Source organism: Oncorhynchus nerka, linkage group LG24 (genome assembly GCF_034236695.1).
Source record: "Oncorhynchus nerka isolate Pitt River linkage group LG24, Oner_Uvic_2.0, whole genome shotgun sequence".
Classification (NCBI taxonomy): domain Eukaryota; kingdom Metazoa; phylum Chordata; class Actinopteri; order Salmoniformes; family Salmonidae; genus Oncorhynchus; species Oncorhynchus nerka.
The window spans coordinates 33267145-33280135 of NC_088419.1; the positions used below are offsets into that span (position 1 = coordinate 33267145).

At 42.2% G+C, this 12991-nt stretch overlaps 1 protein-coding gene across 1 annotated transcript in view; it reads right to left on the minus strand.

Annotated features, from left to right (window-relative positions):
• The window catches only part of prima1 (proline rich membrane anchor 1), a 64765-nt gene extending 57507 nt beyond the window's left edge, over positions 1–7258 (minus strand). The window contains exons 1-2 of the mRNA XM_029631603.2: positions 6353–7258; positions 169–319 (exon numbers count right to left, since the gene is read on the minus strand). Coding sequence (XP_029487463.1) covers positions 169–319; positions 6353–6445 — 244 coding nt within the window. The 5' untranslated portion in view covers positions 6446–7258. The remainder of the gene's footprint in view (positions 1–168; positions 320–6352) is intronic.
• Between the last annotated feature and the right edge of the window lie 5733 nt (positions 7259–12991).

A 12991-nucleotide genomic window follows, 5' to 3' on the forward strand; every position in this document is an offset into this window, starting at 1 on the left:
ATTTCAGGAAGTGATACCAATGCTCTGCCTTGCGGTAGTAGGCTAGTAGTCTATCAATCAAGGCCAGTCATCTAATTGCTGAGGGTGTATTGAGCGGGGGCGGGATGTTACTTTGCAAACCAATCAGGCCAATGGCAAAATCATCATATAGGAAAGTCCAATACTTACCAGTGAAGACCAGAAGTCTGGGGGGTGGAGGAGGTGGGGGCGGGGGCGGCAGGGGAGGGTAGGGTCTACATTGGCATGCCAGCTGGCAGCTCTCACCCGCCCTCTCTGCAACGTTCCGCGCACATGAACTCTGGGGCTCTCCCTGAGTGAACTGCACAGCAGAAGGAGAGAGAGTGGGAGAGGGAGAGAGAAGGAGAGAGAATTCAAGCCAATTGGTAAGGCAACACCATAGTATAGCAGTGCTAATTTAACAAAAATAGTAATTAGTAAGTATTACGGAATTACCATATCACCATTTCATTCGTAAGTAAAATGTAAGTAAATAGTAGCTAACAGGTGGACTGTTAAATTAAGGGTATCTATTGTCCTGGCTAGTCTAGGACTGGATAGCGTGGATGGATGGGAGCAGGTTGAAATGGGGAGGAATCTCTTATGACGTTCAAGAATATGTATTTGGTGCCCTGGTTGGTGAGAATTCCACAAAATGCATACTTAAGATGGGTGCACTATAAAAGGTGCTTGGTGAAAGTCTACACACCCCTTGCACTGTTTTCACATTTTTCTGCCTTAAAATGAAATCTAAAAAGGATTTTAGATTTATGTATCTACACAAACTGCTGCACATTTTTAATGTGAAAGTAAAATTATATACATGTGTCTTAGTTAATATAACATTTAAAACGAAGATGTCTTGATTGCATATGTCTTTCACTTGGTGAAAGCCCCTTCGGGCAGCCATTGCAGCTGTGTAAGATTTTACCAAATCTGCACAACTCTTATTAGGGAAACATATAATTATTGTTTTTGTCAAAACAAAAAACTCTCCTGCTGGTGACAAGCATACACATGAAACGATGCTGCCAACACAAGACTTGAAAATACAGAGGGTTGCACAACATTTCATTCACTCCACATTACTGGCCTGTATGACAAGGTGAAAAGAAGGAGGCCGGTGTTAAAGAATCCATTCCAAATCATGCATTATGTTTGCAACAAGGCCCTTCAGTAATACTGCAAGATAACATGACAAATAAATATTTGTTTTGTCTTAAAATGAAAACTTCAGGTTTGGGTCAAATCCAATACAACAAATCACAGATGTGTATCTTCAAGTATTGTTGTGACAGCGTCATGTTATGGGTATGCTTGTTATGCAGGGACGGGGGAGTTTGTCAGGATCAAAGTAAATATGAAAGGAGCAAAGCCAAAGCAAAAAGTTACAGGAAAACTTGCCCCAGTCTTCTGAACACATGACCTAGTTTTATTTTTCAGCAGAACAATTACATACATTTAAATACCAAAGGCACACCAGAATGCCTTTTCAAGAGGTGTTGAGTGTTCCTGAGTGGTCCTGAGTGGTCCTGGCTTGAATCTGCTTCACAATCAGAGACGAGGCTTGAATATTGCTGTCCATCAATGATTCCCAACTAAATTTACTGAGCTTGAGCAATTTTGACAAAAACAATGGATATACAGTATGTATCGCTAAGTTGTAGAAAGTTGTTCGAATCTTATTCATGATGTTTCACAACTGTAATTGCTGGCAGAGGTGCTTCCACCAAGTTTTCACTCTGTTGTGTGAAGACGTGCAATCAAGACATCTTTGGCGTATTTTTATTAGTTAAGATACAGTACATTTCTATAATGTTTCTTTCACTTTGAAAATGTTGAGGTATGTATGAAACAAATCTAATTCAATTCCTTTTTGGATACAGCTTCAAGGAAGCAAAATGTGAAAACTGTGCAATGGGTGTGTAGACTTTCACTAGGCAGTGTACACTAAAATGACATGATGCTAGCATACCAACTTGTTTACATTGGGCAGAGAGTTCCTGGAAACCTCACTATACTGCAACACAGCACCCAGTACTTGGGTCCTGGATCCTGGACCCACCACTCAGGTAGTTACCAGAACTTGCTTAGCCCAGGGTGTGTTTGGATAAAGAAGTATGCTTACAACGCAGATCAGGGTACCCTAACACCAAGAACTTCGATTTCCACTTTTCTAATTGAGTGAAAACGAGTCTAGGAAATACGACAAAATGGGAGAGACTAGTGCCCTTTTCACACAGAGCCAAGCCGTGCAGAACTGAGCTTACCTTGTCGTATATCAGTGATTTGCAGTCAGGGTAGGCAGTACTTACCCAGTAATAATCTAATATGAAAAGCTATTAAGAAAAATATATATATACAAAATTGTCATTCATTTTTGTGATCTACTGTTTTTTTCTCAATGGTTATGGTGTTCTTTTGCTCAAAATCTTATCCTGGGATAACCTTTCCATGCATTCAAATCCATTCAATCGTTGATAAGTGCGGCAGTTCCTGACTCCAGTCACTGTTAATGGACAGTGTTAGCATATAGGCACCTATAGGCGTCGCTGCTTTGCGGCTTTGAACAGAGCTTGAAGTAGCTTCATTTGTTGCAGCCGAACAGTGAGCAGCTGAACAGTGAGTACTGGACTGTCCACTTGTCTAAAACATCATTCCCAAATAATACTTTTTACCCAGACTTTTACACATCTTGGACATTTCTCAGTGCATTCGGAAAGTATTCAGACACCTTCACTTTTTCCACATTTTGTTACATTACAGCCTTATTCTAAAATTGTTCATCATGAATCTACACATAATACCCCATAATGACAAAGTGAAAAAATGTTTTGGGGCAAATTTAGAAAACATTTAAAACAGAAATACTTATTTACATAAGAATTAGGACCCTTTGCTATGAGACTCGAAATTGAGCTCAGGTGTATCCTGTTTCCATTGATCGTCCTTGAGATGTTTCTACAACTTGATTGGAGTTCACCTGTGGTAAACTCAATAGATTGGACATGATTTGGAAAGGCACACACCTGTCTATATAAGGTCCCACAGTTGACAGTGCATGTCAGAGCCAAAAACCAAGCCAGGTGGTCGAAGGAATTGTCCGTAGACCTCGGAGACAGGATTGTGTCAAGCCAAAGATCTGGGGAAGGGTACCAAAAAATGTCTGCAGCATTGAAGGTCCCCAAGAACAATCATTCTTAAATGGAAGAAGTTTGGAACCACCAAGACTCTTCCTAGAGCCAAACTGAGCAAACGGGGGAGAAGGGCCTTGGTCAGGGAGGTGACCAAGAACCCAATGGTAACTGACAGAGCTCCAGAGTTCCTCTGTGGATATGGGAGAACCTTCCAGAAGGACAACCATCTATGCAGCACTCCACCAATCAGGCCTTTATGGTAGAGTGGTGAGATGGAAGCCACTCCTCAGTAAAAGGCACATGACAGCCTGCTTGGAGTTTGCCAAAAGGCACGTAAAGGACTCTCAGATCATGAGAACCCAGATTCTCTGGTCTGATGAAACCAAGATGGAACTCTTTGGCCTGAATGCCAAGCATGTCTGGATGAAACCAGGCATCGCTCATCACCTGGCCAATTCCATCCCTACGGTGAAGCATGGTGGTGGCAGCCTCATGCTATGGGGACGTTTTTAAATGGCAGGGACTGGGAGACTAGTCCGGATGGAGGGAAAGATGAACGGAGAAAATTACAGAGAGATCCTTGATGAAAACCTGCTACGGAGTGCTCACCTTCCAACAGGACAACGATACTAGAACATGAAAAAACAGTTTGGTACTGGAATTGTTGTTACTTTCGGTACTTCTGTCAAATGTGTCACACGTCGCCTACTGATTGAGAGAAGATCAAATCTGTCTATCAGCGCAGCTTACTCATTGCTTGCTTTAGCCTGCCATGAGATACCACTGAACTCACTTGGAGTCTGGGCTGCATCACCATTTATGTCATGCTGCACAGAAGTTAACACACTTGAATAATCATCAAGATCATCTTTGCTCAAGCCTGGAATGGACTCTGTGTGTGAATGACCTCATGGTCATGGTCATGTGTGTGAATGACCTTAAAGAGAAGGCGCGCACTTATATAAAAGAAGAGATTGCTTCTTCTATGCAAATGATGTTGCTCAGAACAATAAAATAAGTCCCAAATGAAAGGTAAACAGATTGTTTTGCATCTGTCGACTCATGAAATCAGCCAAAACAAGCTCAAGAACTCAATGCATGCAAACACTCCTATTCAATACGCATTCACCTGTATTGTGGATAGGCCTAGGCTACATCTTGATTTACCCAGTTTATCAATAGAGATTTACCATTCAAATAAATTATAACCATTATGTTGTTATGTAGTTAGATTTGTTTTAAAAACGTATTGTATAATTGATTCATTAATGCATACATAAAATAATTCAATGTAATGATATTGAACTGAAAAGATCTGTCTGGATCAAGTGCCATTCTGTGACTTTGGCTATTATGCCTACTTTTTTTGCCGTGGTATCATTTTCATATCATTTAGGTATCAGGTATCGTGATGGTATCGATTATCGTGCTACTAAACCTGGTATCGGTATCGAAGTCCAAATTCTGGTATAGTGTGTGCTACGTGGGAGAACTGTGCTACCAGCTACTGTTTGTGTGTTTTTGACTTTTTATGTCAGTGTGACAATGAAACCAAAGGAGACCTTGGGGAGCACCTGAACCCCAAGGCCTCTCACACTCTCTGTTACACACTCATGCACACATTCTCAATCCCTCACACACACACACATCTGCACACAGATATGCCCGGCAACCACCCAAATACTTAGTCCCACACACACATGCATGTATGCACAACATACACTCCATCACAGTTCACACACATGCATGCATGCATGCATGCATGCAGGAACACATACACACACACACACACACAGACTCTTCACACACTAATGATCGAGAGAAGAGATTCCCACCCACTTACAAGAAGGGTAGGAGAGAAGAAAAAGGATAAGGGCTCATCTAGGAGAATGCCCACCCCCACTCCCTCCCTCCCCCAACCCCCGGAGGTGAACCCTGACACTGCCTCCCCCAGCAGTGAGCCTGGTGGGCAGCCCTGTGGACGGGAGAGGAGAGCGGAGCGCTGGAGAGCTCAGGGGCTCTGGAGTAGAGATCTAGTGCATGGTGGGTAGCAAAGCTCTTTGCCTGGGACACTTCAAGCTGAAGCTCCCTCCTGCACCCACGCCTCTGAGTGAGCGCCTAGCATTAGACACGCGCCCAGTTGAATGCGGCGTCTAAACGCATTAGCTCTCTCGCCACTGATCCAAATCCAAATACAATCGCCCGCACCCCTTCCCCCGCATTGTGCTTGTCATAACTGTGAACAGGAGCTAGGTATTCTACCAACGTGACCATTCCACTGAGTATCAAACTTGGATTGTCCTCGTAAATTATCCTTTATTAGCATGCTGAGTTTATGCCTAGGCATTAGCTCAGAGGCTAACAGGTCTCAAATAATGTTACCTGTCACATAGTTTAGGAACACAGGATGCTGCAGAGGGGAGGACAGCTCATAATAATGTGAATGGCATGGCATCAAACACATGGAAACCATGTGTTTGATACCATCCTGCCTACTCTTCTTCAGTCATTACCACGAGCCTATCCTCCCCAATTAAGGTGCCACCAACCTCCTGTGTTCAGGAACCACCTCTGTTACACATCCTACATAGCATGATAACAGAGAACTTGTAACAATGGTATAGTGTGTATGTGTGTCTGAGAGAGAGAGAGAGAGAGAGAGAGAGAGAGAGAGAGAGAGAGAGAGAGAGGGGCAGCTAAATAATAATTAACACATGGCTCAATGGCCAACTTGGTCAAGTATACATAAGCATATTTTGTCAGGTCCGGCAACCCCTCTCTACAGTGCCTATACCCTCTCTCGCCCACCCACTCCCTTTCTCCCAAACCCCAAACACAGGCACTAACTCAAGAATGCATGCACCCTAATTTACACATGTTATGCATACACATTTCCAATTTACTCAGTGAGACAGTGGAGTTGCATCATCAATCAACTGACATTAATTACTTCCAGATTATCAACTCCAAAAATTGGTACCATGATAAGTGGCAGTCAACTGTAAAGCGACTATACTTTAACCACTGATGCAGAGTATCTTGTCAGTACAATGTACCCACTCATTTCATGGTGCATGAACCGATAACTTGGCAATTTACCATCATTATTCCCATTACACAAACCCCCTTCCCAACATCACATAGACAACGCTTAGTGGTATAAGAATGGTGCGTAAAACTAGTATGGTGTGCTACAATAGAAAACGTAATTAACCCACCTGGAAAAAAAGTAAAAACGACGTTAGAAAGCAGTGACCAAAAACAAAATGCGAAAAACCTAAAATGAGCGGCAATATCTCTCGGACAAGCATTCCTCCTTCGCTCTCACAGCCCTCGTGTAAAGGAAACAAGCATGAGACGCATAACACTCGTCTATTTTCAAGAACTTAATCCAGTGTCGACTCGACAACGAAATCTCTGTTGGACGTTTCCAAAAAGTGATTCTGCCACATTCTTGTCCTGTTTTCACAATTGTTGGTGGCATGAGAGAGCTTGAACAACCATCCGTCCTGCATCCACAAACCTAGTTAATTTAATTAGGCCTTTCTAGAAAGTTGGAATCACCGCGCAAATGTGCAGCGCTTTTTGGTTGGTATCCACAGCTGAAAAGTCCAAAGTTCTCCAATATAAAATCAGCGGGCCGTGATGTTTTAGGTGGTAGTCGCAGTTTGGGAGTCATCCCTGCCCTTGCATTTAACTCGAATGACGGCCAGGGATGAGCCACGAAAGTTAGACATGCTGAGAATAAGCGCACACCGCCTATCCCTATAATTTATAATTCCGTGTACATGTGTACTGAATGAGCTACGCGGCTCTTGGTAATATGTCTTGGTTTATTGAGGCAAAAATTGCGGAGGCATCTTCAGAAGCCTGAGAGTGAACATTGCCTGTACACATAGGCTACACTTGGGTTAAAGCGCATTAGGAAAAATACGTGCAACATTGGTCCCGCGCGAAATTCGGTGGTGAAAAAGCAACAATTCTGCCTATAACGGCTCTAATGCATTATCATCAAATCAATGCACATTCACTCTCTGCAAAGTGTCACTGAACATGTTCAAAATGTCTGTGTAGAGAAGAGCGACGGTGCGCGAGTATCAATATCAACTCCGCCTGTAATGATGGGCATCAACAATTGCTTGGGTAAGTCACAGCGTAATTTCAGTCAGCAAACACACACACACATTCAGCGATTTGAGCGAACAGACAGATATGTTAAATGAGAATATACTGTAAAACCGCGTTGGGGGAGTGAGAGAGATCTGTGTGTGTGTGTGTGTGTGTGTGTGAGAGAGAGAGAGAAAGAGAGAGAGAGAGAGAGAGAGACGGAGAGAGAGAGAGACATTTCTCATGTCTCTATATAGGGTTATCTTGGTTTTCTGCAGTTAGTGTGAGATGTGCTCCTTACATTTGCTCTTGTTTGGAATATTTATTTCGATGCATATAGTGTGTCAAGATAATGTCAATGTATATTTGGTGCATCCTAGGAGCAGGCACAATTCATTTGAATAATAATTATTCTGGATTCAATTCATGATGAAAGTCCTGTGTGCATTACCATGTCTTGTATAGTTCTGTAAATACATAACTTGATAAGAGCAGAGAAGCAAAAAAGAATCACCTCCGCACTCTCCCATTACTAACAAGGCATGCTGACTGTCGATTGAGGTTTATTTATGTGTATTGTTAATGCCTGGTAATGCAAGTGTAGTGGAATTGCTAAGAAGGGGAGAGGAGAATGCACCACCCCAAAGTTCATGCAAGACAGAACTGTTTTATTTATTTTTATTGAACCTTTATTTAACTAGGCAACCTTTATTTAACTTCTGTAACTACTAACTAGCACTAGGCCTATCCGTTGAATTTCCTTCCTAGACAAGTGTATGCTTTTGTAACAAGGTTGGTTATGTTTCCACTTGACAGTGCAGAAATATTCATTCAATATTTATGTATTTATATTGGTTGGTTCAAGTCATGACATGCAAGTGATAGGTCATGTTCTGAAATAGTGCATTCTATTTACGTATTTACAATGGGTATGAGTTCACCATGTACATTTCCTGATAGATAGATAGATAGATAGATAGATAGATAGATAGATAGATAGATAGATAGATAGATAGATAGATAGATACTGACGGCTTCCTGGGATGTCCTTTTGTATGTTATTGCGAATTAGCTAGCCTGCTCTAATAGTATGTTATTGCTGTAAGAGCGAGTTAGCTAGCATGTTCTAATTGTACTGGCCGCATTAGCTCCATGCTAATTCACAGTTATTTCCATGCTAACAGAGGAATCTACAGCCATACTGTTGTCCTGCACATCTAATGTGCTTCCTTGTGTCTATCGTCAGGTACTTACATTTATTTTATACTATTTTTGTCATTGTTTTGATGTTTGATTACAAAATACAGAGTCTGATATTGACATGCAAGTGACAAATCACGAATCTACAGCCATCAAAGTACTGTTGTCTGGCACATTTAATGTGGTTCCTTCTACTGTCAGAATAAACACCAATCAACTGGGATCGCATGTGGGGCAGTTCTTTATTTAAAAACACAACGCAAGAGAGTTACGAAGTACGATCACATCTGCTACACTGGTCCGAGACCCGTGTTCTTGTCTTTGTGGGATATCTGTTACACTTTGGTGTGTTTAAAACCCTACAATAAAACACAGATAAACAATATTTTGTTCTTACACATGTCAAACTGTGCGACCATCACATCACAAATTGTCTGGCATTGCAGTGTGGTTACTACATGATATGGCCCTACAACTCACGTTCCACACACTTCACATACTGGCTTGCTCCACTTGTCGGCACATCTAACTTGTAAAAAACAAGTGAGTCCAGGACAGGGTGTAGCCAACGAGTACCCTTGATGAGACTCTCACACTCAGAGAAGTTCATCATTCATATTGATGGTGGTAATAACAAACCATTCTGATATTATTCACAATTTGTTACATCAATGTATTCTTTCAGAATGAGTGGCCCAGCATTTGAATTGAAAGTGTCCATACTATATCTTGTAGTGGTGTTAGTCTATAGGGCTCGTAGTGTCTCATTAGTGTAGTATAAGCTGTTGCCAGGAGAGGCGCTGTGGCTTTTCATCACTCTAAGGTGGCGCATGTTCCCCAACATCCTCGTATGCCACAGATAATCTCATGGAGCTGCCACAGCTGCAGGCCTGCAGCCATGAGCTAATTAAAGTATACACTTGCCAGCCCAAAGTATACACTTGCACACTGTCTATTTAGAAACGGTGGATATTCCCTTCAGCCAATGCTTACACCAATCTTATGCTTTAAAACCCTCCATATACACCACACCATTTTTTTAAACAACGAGCCTTATCCCACTCTAGTAGTAAGTTGAGGTGAAGGGTCACTCACCGTCATTAGCCAATGGCATCCATGACGTAACGTTATGTTAGATCAGTGCTCAAAAGGATTACACGAGAAAAACAAGTGGTCCATAAGTTACGATATCGGCTAACGATAAAAGTGCCAGTCATTTCTTTCTCGCTCTCGAATGGAATATTCATGGATTTAGTTAGCCAGAGAGATTTATCATAAGAAGGAGACCTCCCCCCACACATATTTCTGCCAAGGCACAGCGGCAGCGAGCTAATGTAGACAGCTGAAGTTTTACTGCACCGGGCAGGGCTGCAACCTGTTTCCCCTTTTATTTGAATTAGTCAGAGGCGCCCTTCAATGTGATTATCCCAGACGAGGTCTCTCCATTAGATAGCAGTGGCCTTAAATCCTGTCAGGAAGACATATTATATAAATGCATTGGCCTTGTTCTATGGACCGAGCAGTGAAAACTGCCTACACACACACCTAAAAGAAAAACATCTTGGGAATTGGTTGTTTCTGCGAACATTAAGGGATGGATTTACAACGGCTCCATGAGAAATTCACTTGCACTGGCTGCTCTGCTGGACAGAGTTGTCGAGACTATAGCCCCAAGCTTAGACTCAGACTGAAGCAGTGGGGACAAATCATTTAGCACTATTCCCAAACTTGCCAAGGCTGGTCTAAGTGAGAAAGTTATTTTTGTTGTTGTTGGTTTCTGCTCTCTTCAAATGTAAAGCGTCAAAGACACTAGACAACCTGCTTTGCTTTGCTTGGACCCTCCCCCCGGTGGAAGAATAAAGGGGAAGCTGCTGACCTTCATCAAGGCGAATGAGGGCCTGCCATTAGTGATAGGCAAGAGGCCGAGTCAATGCCATTTCATTAGGGGAGGCATGGGGGGACTCCGGGGGAGATTAAAAGCTGGCAGTCGAGGAGGGAGACGTAGAGGAGATGGGCAGCTTGGCGCTGCTCAATGCTGCCAGGAACCCAAGACAAGCTTGGGTCTGCATCGAGGGCCCTTTTTTCTCACGCTCTTCCTCCCACATTCCCTCCCTCTGTCTGGGGTGCTGACCCAGCTGAAAGAGTGGCATAATCTGATTGTACATTGAAACTGCAATATCTAACGTTTTGGGCAAGCTGACCAAATTCACATAGAATTTGTCATTCTCATTGAAAGCAAGTTCAAGAAGCGGTAGATCTGTTCTACCTTCGCTATTTATAAGCTTCCCGTTTATAAGTTTTGTTTTGCATCTTTCATTTTCGGTTTTGTACACCAGATTCAAACAGCTGAAAATATCATATTTTTGGTTATGGAAAATATAGTTCACATTAGTTTAGAAGGTACAATGATTCTCTACACAATGACTGCTTGTTTTGTCACATAAACTAAAATTAGGCGAAAATTTTAGCAACCAGGAAATGGCAGAGCGATTTCTGCATATTGCACCTTTAAGGTAGATTTGACTGACAGTTAATTCAATTGAGTAGAGACCATTAGGCCATGGCTCAATTACGATCGGCGTCTCTTTTCCTCTCATTCCTTCCTCCACCCCTCTCTCTCTCTCTCTCTCTCTCTCTCTCTCTCTCTCTCTCTCCTCTCTCTCTCTCTCTCTCTCTGCTTGTCAATATTGATACTTTATCTCCCTCTCTCTCCTTAAAATGTCCCTTGACATCCCTCGGAAGGTACGAGTTAAGTTTCCTCCGAAACCGATGATGGCGCAGAGGGTGACTCTAGGTGATACAGATGACGATGGGGAGAACTGTATGGCACCAATTAAGTATATGCGTGCCACGGCATTGGCGCCATCCTTATAGCTATAAAGCTGTCGGACAGACCTTTTAAATGTCTCCTCAGGTCTGTTTTATGAGAGAGAAGTCCAAATGAAATCATTGCCGTAACTCCTGTGATGACTGTCCTGAGACCATAACCGTCAACCATGTTTACAGACAGTAAATATATCATTTTAATGACACTGATAATGCCAAAATGATGAGGTGAGAGAGAGAAGTGGATTTAAGGCGATTAAATATTTCACCATCTCAATTGCTCCCCAGTGACATCATTAGCTGTAAATGAGGTCTGGTCGACCAAGATGTCTTTTAGTACACTATGGAGAAGTGGTTTGTCTTACGTTATAATAACGTTAGGAGGTATTTTCACATGACAACCTTCAGTCTGACCTCTCTTTCACTGGACACTACTGTGGATATTACTGTGAGCTGACTCGTTATCTGCGGTGACTACATTACAGGAGAAGTTTCAATAGAGTAGTGTTGTCCAGATGTACTACCTGCCTACACCTGGCTGAGCACGCCTGTTTTTTAAGACTTGTTACAGGAAACTGAAATTGGACAGGTCTGACTGGTGCTATCAAGCTCTGCAGACTGCCTTTTGTTTTGATCAATATATGATATATAGAGTTTGTTTGGAAAGTGTTCACACAACTTCCTTTTTCCAAATGTTGTTATGTTACAGCCTTATTCTAAAATGGATCATTTGTATTTCTTTTTTAATCTACACACAATAAACCATAATGACAAAGTAAAAACAACAGGTTTTTTAAAAACAGAAATAACTTACTTACATAAGTATTCAGACCCTTTGCTATGAGACTCGAAATTGAGCTCAGGTGCATCCTGTTTTCATTGATCATCCTTGAGATGTTTCTACAACTTGATTGGAGTCCACCTGTTCGATTGGACGTGATTTGGAAAGGCACACACCTGTCTATATAAGGTCCCACAGTTGACAGTGCATGTCAGAGCGAAAACTTGGCCATGATGTCGAAGGAATTGTTTGTAGAGCTCAGAGACAGGATTGTGTCGAGGCACAGATCTGGGGAAGGGTACCTAAAGGACTCTCAGACCATGAGAAACAAGATTATCTGGTCTCATTAAACCAAGATTAAACTCTTTGGCCTGAATGCCAAGCGTCACGTCTGAAGGAAACCTGGCACCATCCCTACGGTGAAGCATGGTGGTGGCAGCATCATGCTGTGGGGGTGTTTTTCAGTGGCAGGGACTGGGAGACTAGTCAGGATCGAGGGAAAGATGAACAGAGCAAAGTACAGAAAGGTCCTTGATGAAAACCTGCTCCAGAGTGGGCTGAAGGTTCACCTTCCATACCCAAGAAAACTCGTGGCTCTGATCGCTGCTTCAACAAAGTACTGAGTGAAGGGTCTGAATACTTACGTAAAAATTATATTTAAGTTTATTTTGAATACATTTGTAAAACAATTTAAAAACCTGTTTTTGCATTGTCATTATGGGGTATTGTGTGTAGTTAGATGAGGAAAATAAACAATTGAATCCATTATAGAATATGGCTGTAAAGTAACAAAATGTGGAAAAAGCCAAGGGGTCTGAATAGTTTCCAAATGCACTGTATGGTCCTGTGTGGATCAGTTGGTACGGTAGAGCATGGTGCTTGTAATACCAGGGTTGTGGGTTCGATACCCACAGGCGACCAGTATGAAAAAGTATGAAAAGTA